General features: G+C 43.6%; 1 protein-coding gene across 2 annotated transcripts in view; it reads right to left on the bottom strand.

Annotated features, from left to right (window-relative positions):
* The window catches only part of KALRN (kalirin RhoGEF kinase), a 721,955-nt gene that overhangs the window by 192,685 nt on the left and 514,515 nt on the right, over window positions 1-14,755 (bottom strand). For both annotated transcript variants that reach the window (XM_065561521.1, XM_042843108.2), the window contains exons 25-29: window positions 13,145-13,254; window positions 9,329-9,398; window positions 8,352-8,441; window positions 3,859-3,951; window positions 370-481 (exon numbers count right to left, since the gene is read on the bottom strand). In XM_065561521.1, the coding sequence (XP_065417593.1) occupies window positions 370-481; window positions 3,859-3,951; window positions 8,352-8,441; window positions 9,329-9,398; window positions 13,145-13,254 (475 nt within the window). The remainder of the gene's footprint in view (window positions 1-369; window positions 482-3,858; window positions 3,952-8,351; window positions 8,442-9,328; window positions 9,399-13,144; window positions 13,255-14,755) is intronic.

Below are 14,755 nucleotides of genomic sequence, written 5' to 3'. Positions count from 1 at the left end.
GGAGACGATGGAGCTTTATTAGTGTACAACTGGCATGACATCAAAATTGGGCTCTATCAGTTTAGAGTTTAGGTTCAATTCATAAAAAAACCCTCCTAGATGCTTGTGCAAGCCTTAGACAAACTGTGCATAGCTCTTGATTCTCACAGGAACGGATTCTCTTGTAGTAATTGGGCATTTCTGCTTTTGGTCCTCTCATTTTCCAGGTGCGACAAGCATTTCTGAGACATCTCATGAGGAGCAGGGAAGCATCTGAGAGCAATGGGCAGTCAGCAATCACAGATCTGTCACTGCAAATTCTAGGCAACAGGACACCCCAGGATTCATTCCTGCATAGCGTTCCCCCTCATGATGTTGAGAAGCTGCTACCTTCCAGCATGCTGACATGCATGGCATCGTTGGCTTTCTTGGGGACACTGAGCATCACTTCCAGGCCATCTTTGAGTTCTCCTTTGCCTTCTTCACAACAGGTTAAGAGTTCCTAAGAAGAAATGCAGGCCATATATAATTAACTTCTTTACAGGCAGAATAATATACACTCACTTACATTCAGATTACATTTCCCAGCCTAAAGCCTTGTCTCCATGCAACGCTGCAACAGGTTAATTAAAGGTGAGCTTTAAAATGGATGAAGTTTAATTGCATCAAAGGCCATGTGGACACTCATATATCGTAAACCTGGATTAAGTTGATTGAGAACTAGTTTAAGGTTCAACAAAATAGATCACCCTGAAACCAAAATAAGAGTGTCTACACAGGAGTTTGCACTGATTTAACTAAGCCAGTTTAATTGAACCAGTTTAACTAAATGGATGCAAATGTCATCTATAGAGAGGGCCTAAAATATTGTCTCTATTTCTAGTGAGATTTTCCCTGCATATATTTTGTTTAGAATCATAGCAATGTAGTGCTGGAAAGGACCCCAGAGATCATTTAGTCCAGCCTCCTGAGCTGAAACAGGATCATCCATCTAACCCAGGGGTCAGCAACGTTCGGCACGCGGCTCCCCAGGGTAAGCACCCTGGCGGGCCGGGCCAGTTTTATTTACCTGCTGACGCGGCAGGTTCGGCCGATCGCGGGCCCCACTGGCCGCAGTTCACCGTCCCGGGCCAATGGGGGCGGCGAGAAGCGGCACGGGTGAGCGATGTGCTGGCCGCGGCTTCTCGCCGCCCCCATTGGCCCGGGACGGCGAACTGCGGCCAGTGGGGGCCGTGATCGGCCGAACCTGCTGTGTCAGCAGGTAAATAAAACTGGCCCGGCCCGCCAGGGTGCTTACCCTGGCCAGCCGTGTGCCGAACGTTGCCAACCCCTGATCTAACCTATTCTGAAAAACCTCCAATAACGGGGAATCCACAGTCTTCCTTGGTAATCTATTCCAATGCTTAACTATCCTTATAGTTAGAAAGTTTTTTCTAATATCTAGCCTAAAACTCCCTTGCTGCAGATGAAGCCTATTAATTCTTGTCCTACCTTCAGTGGACATAGAGAACAATTCATCACTGTGCTCTTTATAACAACCCTTAATATATTTGAAGACTGTTATCGGGGTTCCCCATCAGTCTTCTCTTCTCTAGACTAAACATGTCCATTTTTTAACCTTTCCTCACAGGTCAGGTTTTCTAAAGCTTTTATCATTTTTGTAGCTATTTTCAGGACGGTCTCCAATTTGTCCCGATCTTTCCTAACGTGTGGCAACCAGAACTGGACACAGTACTCTAGCTGAGGCCGCACCTGTGCCAAACAAAGTGGGATAATTACCTTCCATGTCTTACTTAAGACTCTCCTATTGTTTATTAGTTTTTAAGTGGAGACTGTCTGATCAATTTGCAAAAATTTGCAAAATCCAAGATCAATAGAACATGTTCCCATTGTTAATTTTAAAATTAGTCTAATGAGTCTTTTATTTGTGTGTAAGTATTCCTGTGCTGTACCTGTCAACATTTCAAAGAAAAAATTAAGCTGAAATCCAGCGTACACGAAGAGGCAGATGTTGGCTAGGGGTCCCCATCCAAACCCAGGAAAACATCCAGATGTTTGCTATTGTTAGAAACAGCTGAACTGTCATTAAAACATCTGACCAGAGTGTTCCAGAAAGCAAACTTACTGTATAAGAAAACACTTCTATCTCCCTTGGATTTTCCCTTTCTTTCCTTTTTCTCTTCTTAGGGCTAGATTGGATGTTCAGAACTCAGTTCCTGTGGAGAATCAGTCTCACTGTGTCTACTTTTCCTCTTCATGCATCTTTTCTTCTGTCATTTGTAATGTACCGCATGACTCCCCCTCAGAAGTTCTTCATCCTTTGCATTTTTCTCTCCAAAACACTCTTTCTCCAAGATGTTTCTCTTTTCCATTTCAGTCTTTCTCCCCTACCTACTTTTACAATTAAATATTTCATTTTTCCTCTCTCCTTTCTATCACAGTTATTCCCCACTATTAAATCTCTCCTTATTTCTGTACCCACCTATGACTGATCCAACTGCCATCAAAGTCAATAGGAATTTTCCCATTGATTTCAGTAAGAGTTAGATTAGTCTCCCTCTCCTTGCCCCCTTGGGTCCTCTTGGGATGGGGATCACCCTCAAATGCAAGTTGATGGTATAAATGTTTCAGAGAGTGAGCTGGTGACAGAGTTAATTTGTAGGTATCACCATCCACATTGAAAGTGAATTGAGAGCTCTACCCTGCAGTGTAGGAAGCCTGAATACTGCAGCACTGCATAGTGTATAATACCCAGTAAATGAAAGCGACTATAAACACAAGAGAAACTGACTTATTTCCACTGACTGAGATGGATGAAATGCAAACAGTAAATAAACAGCATTAATGGTGAAAAGTAAATTGGAGCTTTGCAATTTTTACCAGTTTAATTGCTTATGTTATTAACACACAGGAAAAGATTTTCTTTAATATATGATACTTAACCTCATGGTGTGCATTTATAAAAACTTGGAAATTTCAATGCATTGGTAAAAGAACCTCTTGGGCAGAAATATAGTTGAGAAATTGGCTTGAATTTGCTAGGGCATTATCATATTCATTTATGATTTCCATACCATTTTACAAGACACATGTTCTGGGTGTGCCAACTTCTCCACTGCCTTCATTCATTGTGCAGTCATTTACACCTGTACAAAAGGTGTGTAAGCTACTAGCAGATCAGCATGGTAGCGTTTCACACTATATCTTAGGTACTTATTTGGCCTACATTATCATAGCATCTGTGTGCCTCACAATCTGTAACATAACACAACACCCCTGTGAGGTAGGAAGTACTATTATCCCCATTTTACAGACAAGGAACTGAGACTAAGTAACTGATTTTTAAAGGTGTTTATGATGCCTAACTCCCATTGTCCAAGATTACACAAGAAGACTGTTGCAGCAATGACTTGAATTTAGGTCTCGCTAACCACTGGATCATTCCTCCTCTTCTTACTGAGTCAGATTCTCATTTACAGCTCTTTTCCCGGCCCAACTTATTTCCACCTCAGCATCAGATCAGCGGCACTGGTCATTGTGTCAGCAAGTAAGGGGTGAGCCAACTCCTGGGCCCCCCTCTCCATTCCCTGCCACCTATGTGGAAGGGGGGGCCCTGCTGCAGCAGCTGCTCAACCCCTCAAGGAGGGTCTGGCCATGCAGTTAGCTCCCAAAGGGGAGTAAGAAGCGTCGTTACACTCACTAACTCCCCTGCACAGGCTTACAGCGAGGCTTCTAATTGAACCTAATGTGACCAGTGCTAGACCCCCATATCTTGTGGCTCCAGGCTACTGTGTCTGCCAGGCAAGTTACTGCCTCTCTCTGTGACCCTTTGTACCCCAACTGAACAATGTGGCTAATCAGACTAGATCATTACTGTACCTTCAGTAAAAGCTGGTATTTGGTGATCCTCTGGACAGGCTTGATTAAATAGGAGGAGATAGAGTTGGCCAGGCCGTGCCTTTGTTGAATTTCCTACAGGAGGCGAAAACAAGATGCTGTTAAATATAGGCATAAAAAACCTTTTACCCAATACCAGATGGAACCACCCATAACTAATTTTAGCCCAGGAGTTCTTACTTTAACTAGTTTTTAGTTCACATACAAAGAATAATGTGGTTTCATAAAGGACAGCAATATACCACAGGGTTATTTAGTGTTCTCTTCTGGTCTGTAAATAGGGAGAGCTCTGTGCAATCACTCCAGCTAGGACTCTGTTGAGTAAACAACACAGGTTTTGCCTTAGGATGTATTTATTGTCATGTAAACTGTTTTTCCTTAGTTGTGAGGGTTTAAATCAGACTCGTAACATTAAATCCTGCATTAATGTCATGTCTGGGGTGGGCCTTTATCATAATTCTTCACATTCTGGAGCGTTTACTCACTTAATAACCTCCAGGATACCCTGGGCCAGATTCTATGCTTCAGCATAACAGGGGAAGGGGAGGGGCCATCATAGATCCAGTTATAGCTCCCTTATTCTCCTCTTGGCCCCTAGCCATGGGTCAGGTGAGAGCCAGCCAGGACGCTGCACTAACTTGCTCCAGTTGGTAATATCCCCAAGAAGCATTCTGCCAGCTGAGGATATAGCTAAAGAACAATGTACTCTGACCCCTCCTCTTCCCCACCCATGGTATTTGCCCATCCCGCAACACAACCTGTGTACCGGCTGGCACGTGATTCTTTTCCTGGAACCAGTTCAGCACACTTCTTTTTGTACTGTCTGTGTAACTAAGTTTTTCATCCTTCCTGTGTCCCAACTCTTGGTGCAGGACACTCCAGAATGCATTGCCTTATGTGCTGCTGGTGAATGTTCACTAGGCACACTAGCCCCTGCTGATGCACTATGGGATAGCTGCTCAGAAACGGTGAAATCTTCACACCTGCCCAGCCCTTCTACACTGAATAAGGCCAGAGTGAACCGGAGGGGTCCTAAAAGTCTCAGTTCCTACCGAGGGAGGATTTCCCCAGCATAGGCATGGAGGCAGACAGCTGCAAGGCAGCCTCCAGAGGACTCCTTCACACAGCCTGGCATAGGAGACACACGCGGCATTGGGGTGAAGGCAGGAAGGGCATATGGGGAGTGGGATCACAGAACATGGCACTGTAGAGATTCTGGGCAGTGCTGCCATCCAGGGTTGACTAAGACAGTTACGCTTGGGATTATGGAGAAGCCCAGGACCGGGCTTAAAGTCTCCTCCCCTCTTCCTCTGGGCTGCACGTTCTGTGCTGCATCTCTAATAGGTGAAGAACAGCATCTCACCCAGTGACTGATGCACTGATACAAAAACACATAGAAAGCAGGCGAGGTGTGGTTGTGCAAATATAGTTATGAGGGCAGCAAAATTGCTGGGTGGACACAAGCTGAATGGTGGTAGGTTTCAAAGTCTCTAACTAGTCAGTCAGGAGTTTTAGCCAGGACACACAAAACTGCCATCCATACAAGGACAAGAGTGTGGAGCTGCATCCTGAGCAGTTACTGCTATGTGATACTGCCTATGGGACATAAAAGATTTCAGATACATCTGTAAAGTGGGATCTTTTGTAAAACACTTGGATGCTGGAAAGCACTATATGAACTTGCAGTACTATATCTCTTGAAGAATCAACTAAGGAGATACAGGGATTCCGGCTGCTTCCTGAGGAAGAAAAGCTTGCCTCTAGTTCATTGGAGAAATTGTTCAAGAACACTCCATCCATGCGGAAATATGAATCCCTATAACACTGCCAAGGTCAGTGAACCGTACCATGTTGTGCTGTGTGCATGCTGGTCACGCAAGTCAAAGGTGCCTGGGGGTAGCTCTATACTAACACACTGAGCTTTTTCTAAGATCGAAAGAAAAAGATTTCAAGTCAGGGGAAGAATATGGCCAGTGTTTGAACCAGATCCTCCCTGTTTTGTACTTTCTCTGTATCCTCTTGGACACCCAGCCTGTCTATGCTCTGGCCAAATTTTCCTTGACATGCTCCAACACTCCCAGAAGGAAAACTTGCTCATGATAGTTTAAATAAGAAAGCACTATTATTGTTTAAATTGCATCAGATTCAGAGGAACAGTCCACGAGGCAGACAGAAGAGAGAAATAGGGATCAAATGTTTCTTATCTATGTCCCAGATCCTCAGCTGGTGTGAACTTGCATAACTCCAATGACTTCAAAGCCACTTGCTGATTTCACTAGCTGGGGATCTGGCCTGTATGACTAGCCACAATTATATCTGGTGATTGTGGAGAATATATTTCATTAAATAAGTGTCATAAAAAATTAACGAATCCATTAGACATCAGTGAGCTCTGAAGCTACTGGATGAAGAAAATACACACAGTTATAATGCTGTGGTATACACAGTTAGGTATTACAGAAGAACAGATATAAGAAGTGTAGGAGTTTGGTTAATCAAGTAAGTTGTGGCTGTTAGAATTCACTGCTATTTTCAAAAGAATAAGGGTGCTGGTTCCAGTGTCCCAATCAAATTCCAATTTGCGTAACCATATTCTAACTCCCTAAATTCTTCCTGTAGTTTCAGAGTTGATATGGCAGTCTCCCTTGCTGCCTGTCCTACGCTGATGATTAGCAATGCCATGTGCATTCAGGGAAAGATCTTTGAAATGGAAAGATTCCCATTGACTTAAATGGGTGTTCAATGAGGTCCTTTACTGCTACTTTCCTCCCATTGGTGGTTGCATTTCATTTCTGGAGTGAATCCAGTGTTTGCAAACTTTGTGCAGTGCTGTGGAATCCTCAGAGATACTATGCACATGGAAGATTATTATTACAGGGAGAAACAGAGGGTCCTGTGGCACCATTAAGACTAACAGAAGTCTTAAAGGTGCCACAGGACCCTCTGTTGCTTTTTACAGATTCAAACTAACACGGCTACCCCTCTGCTACATTACAGGGAGTATCTCTTTAGCAAGATGTGCTGGATATTGTCCAAATCTCATTGAGAAGAACTGGAACGATGAATTTAATTTCCTTCATATTACACTGAGGGCCTGATTCTCCACTGCCCTGCAATTTGTGCAGTCATTTACACCACTGCAAAGTAAACACAAACCACATCAAAATGGGAAAATTTTACAACCACTTTGCACTGGTGTAAATGACTTCAAGGTATGGGACTATGGAGACCTTTTATCCTTCAGGGTTTCTGGCATGGCCTTTTTCTCCCTTTGCATACCGGGTTGTTTTTCAGCATAGTAGAATCCCTACCTGGGCCACATAAAAACAGAACTTGCCACTGCAAAACATCAATCTGCTGAAACTTTCACTTGCAGTATTAAGCACTATCAAAAGGTCTCCAGTCAACATATGCGGCTGTGATGGAAAAGCTTAGCAGAGCAAATACTTTTTAATCTGTGTGAACACCCTGATAAACATGTAAATCTGCTGAAATGTTCCATGTCCCAGGGAGGCCACTTCTAAACTATTAAACAGGCTCAAGTGCCACCTGCTGGTAAAACTATTTAACTGTCAAATATACTTTTCGGAAAAGGAGCTGCTAATTTACAAAGAGCACTATGTGGTCCATAGCAAATTATTTCTAAAAGAGAATATTATGCTCTTCATTGTTCTGGTTCACTTAAGAGCTCTAAATGCGGAGTTTAACTGAAACAATTTAATCAATGGCCTATAACGAGTTCACATGAGTTGATTCAGACAGTTATTACCATGGTACCAGCTGCATGAGTAGGAACCCTGCTGACTGATTATATTTGTAACTGACGATGTTTAGTGTCTAGGAAAGGAGATGTATTTAAAATTTTAAGGACAACCCACAGTGGTCCCTAAAGGACTGGAGAAACAGAGTGTTAATATGGATGATAGATGGACCATACTCCAGAGGTTCAGTGAACACATTTAGTTCAAATAAAGAATCCAAAAGCATGTATGTTTTATCTGAGCCACCTCTGGCTTCAAAGCTGGGGCTGGATCCTGCAAACACTTATTACCAGGCTTAGCACTTTACTACTGGACACAGTCCAGTTGAAGTCAGTGTGGTCACTTACTGTCAAGTTTAGGCAAGTGTTTAGTAAGTTTTTGCAGGATTGGCTTCTTATCTTGGAAATGTTGTGAGAAGAGATCCCTTATTGGATTTTGGCACTTCAAGGTATAAATATAATGAGCTCAGATTCTCTTCTTCGATTTTGTCACTGGAACCAGGAGACCAGAGGAAATTTGAACCATCCAGAACCTTAAAGTGATTTGATTCTAAAATCAGATGAAGGTTCCCATAAGGATTGCTCAACCCTACTAGGACCAACTTTCCCCAGTGATGAAGACTGCACATCACACAATGCACATATACATCATCCAGCGGGAAACCATTATGTGACAGAGTGTGTGCTCTGATGGAGAACGTCAAGAGTTGCTTACATCAAAGAAGGTCCCTGCATGTTCCAGGATGAGCTGGCTGGAATCAGGCTTGTTTTTGCAGTAGGTGACATATATCTGAAATTTATCTGCCTGTGAAAACAAACATCAAGGGAAAAGCAAGATAAGCTATTGCTCTGCTCCCACAATCACCCATTAAGACTGAGCAGAATAAATACATGCAGTAAACCATTCCTCTTACTGTAATGAGAGTCTTGCAGGTTAAATAGAACAATTAAAGGCAAACTGTGTTCTTCCAGCTGAGGAATACGAGGTGCACCAAATATTAAACCTGTATGCTTTTCTTTAACAAATCTACAGGTAACATCGGAGACAAGGCTCGAGCAAACGTTTTCAGCTTTATTCTGGGGTACTGAGTAGGTGTTAGACTCTGCACAGACCAATCCCCTACAGAAGATGGGCCATTTAACAACAGCTTGTTGGTAAATCATGAACAATGTCTGAAAATATTTACTCCTGCCTTGAAGCATTGTTACAGAGTTAAGGGCTACATTTTGTCACAAGGACACAGTCCACCACTGTGATGCCACAGAAACATCTCAGGGAAGGAATTATGGCTCAGGGGTTCGTTACACAAACATCTACTCTGGATACCTGAGTGCTGAATGGGGCCACAATGCCCTCCCTACACTTCCCCTTTGCTCCCAGGGGAGGTAGTAATTTATTGTTGGCCTATATCACTTGTCACCCAGGCTGGTTCAGCTGTGTTGGCCAATGAGTGCAAGAAAGCTGGGGGGAGGGGAGGGAGTCAAGGCTCTAGTTTCCTCTGCTGCAGGGAAGGAGCAAACAGGGAGACAGCATAGAGCTGTGTTCCCTTTACTTCTCTGTGCGAATGTGCACTCCAAGTCACAATTGTAGCTCTAAGTGTCCTCTAGGAAAGTATCATTTGCACCAATCTCTAGCTTGCTTCTGTTTGGGTTTGAGGAGATAATAAATGGTGAAGCAGGAAGCCTCATTACCCAGGTGACAAAGCAGTGACCCACGTCTTCAGGCAGTTGTTCATATTTCTCTAGTTCTTTCAGGAAAATGCTGAAAATGTGAGAGACAGCTAGAGTTAGTTACTCTGTATATCTGAATATCTGCGCCATGCTAGATTACTCTTAAAAGTATCTTTGTTACAAAGCTAATCAAATGTGTTTTATGGCCTGACCACTGAAAAAGTGTGTTACTGCCAATGGATGCTTTTTTTCTTTGAACACAACTGCTCCATCTGAAACGTTTGCTCCATGGCTCAACAACAGATAAAAAGATGATAATCCTTAGCACTGGGATAGTGCTGTAGAGGCAATGAAGTGCTGTGCAGGCATGAACTAATTCATCTTCACAGCAACCTTGTCAGGGAGATAATATTTAGAGTGGGGCGGGAAACAGTCTTCCCATCTGTGAAAATTTCAAAAACTTTCCCATTGCGCATCAGGACAAAACAGGGAGAAAGAGAGAGAGAGAGAGAGAGAGAGAGACCCACCCCAAAAAAACCAATAGCCCAGTGATTAGAGCACTCGCCAAATTCCAGTCCTTGCTCTAATTCAGGCAAAGCAGGGTCTTGAATCTGGGTCTCGGAAGTCAAAGATGAGTACTTTCACCACTGGGCTATTATGGAGCATTTCTCACTCTCTCGGAAGCCTGAGAAATCTTCCCAAAGAACGTTTCATCAAAACCATTTCCCATGAAAAGTTTCAATTTCAATGAATTGGCATTTTCTGTCAAAAACACCTTTTGTTGAAAAATTCCCAACCACCTCGAGTAGCATTATCCCTATTTTATATATGGAAAAATAAGGCAGAGAAGTTAAGTGATTTACCCAACTCTACACAGTGTGTCAGTAGCAGAGCAAGGATAGGAGCTCAGACGTTTATGGCTTCTGATCCTGAATTAAGTCCACTACACCACAATCCCTCTATAGTATTTTAGGCTAAATTAGGCAATGAATTGAGGGTGAATCTCAAGTTATCAGCCAGGGCCTTGGGACTAAACTCACGCCCTAGGTCAGCAATGCAAGGGATGTTCATCCTCTGCTGAAAGATGGAAAATTTCACATCATTCAAGTTACTCCTCTGGCTTTGGAGAACGCCATGTCCATTGCTTGGCTGCAATGAGGGTTGCTGAACAGAATGAACAGGAGGGTGTGAAAACAGTTGTATGTGCTGTGCACTATTGTGTTCTACAATAGCAAATCCTATAGGATCCCCTGGATACAAACATCAATCGCTGCAAAACAAACATAACAGGTGGGAGGACACCACAATGGGAGAAAGGGGAATTGGAGTGAAAGCCAGACAACCTCATTGCTCAAGTAAGTATCAAATGGGGGCGGAGGGAGATCTCCACTAAGAAGTTTGGGCATTTTAAGTGGTCTAGTAGTTTATATATCCACAAGGTATAGGACATTTTTCATGTAATACAAATAGTTTGACTCTACCATTCTGGTTCATTTTAAAACTGACTGCACAATCCGTGAGTGATATGGTTTCTGTTGGACCATATCTATTTATGTTCTGTACTGGTTTAAGATATCACGAGTTCCACTTTATCTGACTGAAGCGCAGACAATTCCTTAGGACTGCAAAGTGTTGTTTTGATGTGTTTGCTTCTAAGATTGCCTCACTTTTTGATGTATAATTTGAAGACTTGATTTGAATTGGAATTATGGGATCCAATGTCCTTTGGGTGTTGTGTATATAACTCCTATTGCATGCACATATACATTAAGGGAAGAATAAGTCTGAATGCAAATCTGATTAATGTAAAGGGTATAGTACCAACCTGATGTAGGGGAAGCTACAGGTTAGCTGTAAGTATAGGTGGCAGTAGGACTGGCTACTGTATTTCTTAGGGCATGTCTTCACTAGCAATGTTAAAGCACTGCCGTGGCAATAAAAAAACTACCTCCATGAGGGGAGTAGCTCCCAGTGCTGGGACACTGTCTACACTGCCACCTTACAGCGCTGAAACTTGCAGCACTCAGGGGGGTGTTTTTTCACCCCCCTGAGTGAGAAAGTTGCAACGCTGTAAAGAGGCAGCATAGACAAGGCCCTAATCTCCCATTGACCATTCCTTCTGTTTTCAGCCTTTTCCAAGAGATGATATGTTTGACAGGCAAGATTCCAGACTTCTATTTAAATGGTTGACTTTACTGACTTCATCTCAATACAGTAAAGTGATTGGATTTACAGATCAAGCAGTCTGTTGTTCTCATCCAACTTGGCTAGATCAGGTCCTTGAATCAGATAGGGTTTGATTCTGTGCCAATGACATCAATGGCAAAGTTCCCATTGACTTCACTGATTTAGGACCAAACTGTTGATGCTCTGTTTGATCCATGTAATATGAGAAGATCTTTATCAGGTTGGATAAATTTGGCATGGGTGATTAAATCTGGCAGACCTTCAGTGGGTTCCAGGTGGGCTAAGAGTACAAGAGAGTCTCAGACTTTTAACAATAAATTAATCTAATTATTCCGAGATGATAACGATGATTGTTTTGCTTCTTGAGACCAGCTGGATAGAGATTCTATTTCTCTAATTTTGATTAACTTCATTTGATAACAAGCGTCTCACTGATTTACATCAATCAGTTTATAACCTGAGATATGTGTTGCGTGGCTAGTATGGAACCAGGGATCTGGGCTTTTAACTTCTAAATAGGGAAAATTTTATGATGATACACATATGGTATATATGCTCTGCAACTAGGCCCCATTTTTCCCATCTCTAAAACTGAGGGAATACTACATAACTTTTTGGTGCCTGGTTTTTCCAAAAATGGGGATAATGATACCTGCTTCACAGTGGTGTGAAGCTTAATTCATTAATATTTGTACAGTGCTCTGAGATACTTTGATGGAAAGAGCTTATAAGACTGCAAAGCATTATTATTATATTATTACGGTAAGAGCTGTTTTATCCGGCACTTCACCAACCGAAAAGCTCTATAAACCGGCGTTTCTGATCTTCATTGAAATGCCGGTTTATAGTCCGGTTGGCGTGAGGCCGGCAGGGGGTTGGGGCGCAGGAGGGGGTGTGGGGCGCGGACTCTGGGAGGGAGTTTGGGTTCGGGAGGGGGCTTGGGGCCCGGGAGGGGGTGTGGGGTGCCGGATCCAGGAGGCGCTCACCTCATGTGCCTCCCCACAAGTGGTGACCTGTCCTGGCTGCTCCTAGGTGGAGGCACAGCAGGTGGCTCTGCATGCTGCTGCTGACCCACCCCTGGCCCAAGCGCTAGCAACGCAGCTCCCATTGGCTGGGAACTGCAGCCAATGGGAGCTGTGGGGGCGGTGCCTGCAGGTGGAGGCATTGCGCAGAGCCACCTGCCGCGCCTCCGCCTAGGAGCAGCCAGGACAGGGTGCCGCTTGTCGGGAGCCACCAAAGGTGAGCGCCCCCCAGATCTGGCACCCCGCACTCCCTCCTGTGCCGCAACCTGCTGCCCCACACCCCCTCCCACACTCAAACTCCCTCCCTCTTAGTTAACTGGCATTTTTCACTTACCAGCATCCCCCATTACCCCAACATGCCGGATAAAACAGCTTTTATTGTATTACTAGTCTGGCTTGCATGTCTTTAATCAGCTATAAGCAAAGTTTGAATAAAGTTTTAATTATTTTTACAAAGACATAAACAAGGAAACAGTCAGTATTCCCCAGGTTTGGATCCATAACTCCATGCCTTTCTACAAATACTACTGTACCAGTTCTCAGCACACATTAGATATACGTACAGAATGATTTGGGGATTTTTGTTTTGTAATCAGTGAACCTTCTTGGACACATTAGGAAAACCTACTTGTTATGGAAGTCATAAATCTCCTGAATGTTGCCAAAGATGATATGTTCTTTATTAAGAATCCCAGGTGGTATCTCCTCCACTCCACTTGTCATTTCCCAAAGGTAGGTCTGGAAGACACAAGAAATTCTTAGCACCAAGAAGTGCGAAGCAAAAGAACAGAACTTCCTGTTTTCTTGCCAAAGGCACAGATTGACAACGGAAATGTGTGCTTGGAGATTAAACACATAATCTGAAAAGAAATAAAATGGAAATGCTCCAATGAAAAATGTCTCAAGAAATTCAAAGTGCTGACACAGAGAAGGATGTCTGAGGGGGAACTGAAGTCATGCCGACAAAACCAGATCTCACTATTTCTCCGAATGCTCACTGCTGATGCCCAAATAGAACTACAGACAGAAAACAGTTCAAAGGTAAGATGAGTTCACAACTTCAAGACCAAAGCGTTTAGCATTCTATGCATAAAGCCACATTCTAGATGTAGGAACTCGAATGCTAACCTCCTTCTGTCAGGTTTACCTTGTTTACTGTCCTCAGTATCACAGATCTACTCAGAGGAAACCCTTAAATAGAGTTTGGCAAACTATTTACAACAAAGTATTTACCAGTGTGATGCAGACCCTTTTTCTGTTCACAGATTATCCAGGCACAGATTTCAATTTTTAATGAAATGTTATACTGTACATAAATTATTTAAGGAATGTTTTAAACAAACAAATTTCAGTCTCTGGACTTATTCATGAAGTATTTGCTATTCATAATTACCTAGTTATGCCATGTGATTGACCACCATAGACTCATAGACTTTAAGGTCAGACGGGACCATCATGATCATCTAGTGAGTCTGACCTCCTGCACATTGTAGGCCAGAGAACCTAACCTGCCCACTCCTGTAATAGACCCATAACCTCTGGCTGAGCTACTGAAGTCCTCAAATCATGATTTAAAGACTTCAAGTTACAGAGAATCCGCCATTTACACTAGTTTAAACCTGCAAGTGTCCAGAGCCCCAAAGTCACATGGAAGTGTTTCTACTCTTTGAATGGATGAATGAAGCTTTTAAAAATAGAGGAGCGCTGAGACTGTCACTTGGGGTGCAAATATTTACACACAGACATATTCATAAGAGTATCTGCAACACTTTCTCTTTTTGGCGATGTAAAAAAAATACCTCATTCTACTTCTTCCACAACTCCCACCCATAGGTACTGACTCAGTGGCTGTTCCAGGGCTGGAGCACCCATAGAAAAAAAAATAGTCGGTGCTCAGCACCCACTGGCAGCCCCCTGGATCAGCTTCTCTCCCTCCTCATCAGCGCCTCCCGGCTGCTGGCGGGCCCTGCCAATCAGCTCCTCCGCCACCCTCCAAGCGCCTCCTACCCACCAGTGATCAGCTGTTCAGTGATGTGCAAGAGGTGCTGGGGAAGTGGGGAAGGACTGTGGGCAGGAAGAGCAGGGGAGGGGGCAGAATGAGGGTGGGGTATTGGGGAAAGGGGTGGAGTGGGGGGTGAGGCCTGTGGCGGAGCGAGGCACAAGCCTCCCCCAGGAACTGAGGAAGTTGGTGCCTATGCTCCAACCAGTGGAACCTGATTGTCTGCACTCTCCAGCCCTG

This window comes from Chrysemys picta, chromosome 11 (assembly GCF_011386835.1).
Source record: "Chrysemys picta bellii isolate R12L10 chromosome 11, ASM1138683v2, whole genome shotgun sequence".
NCBI classification, from domain to species: domain Eukaryota; kingdom Metazoa; phylum Chordata; order Testudines; family Emydidae; genus Chrysemys; species Chrysemys picta.
The sequence above is the reverse complement of the archived record's forward strand: the minus strand, read 5'-3'. Positions and strand labels throughout refer to the sequence as shown.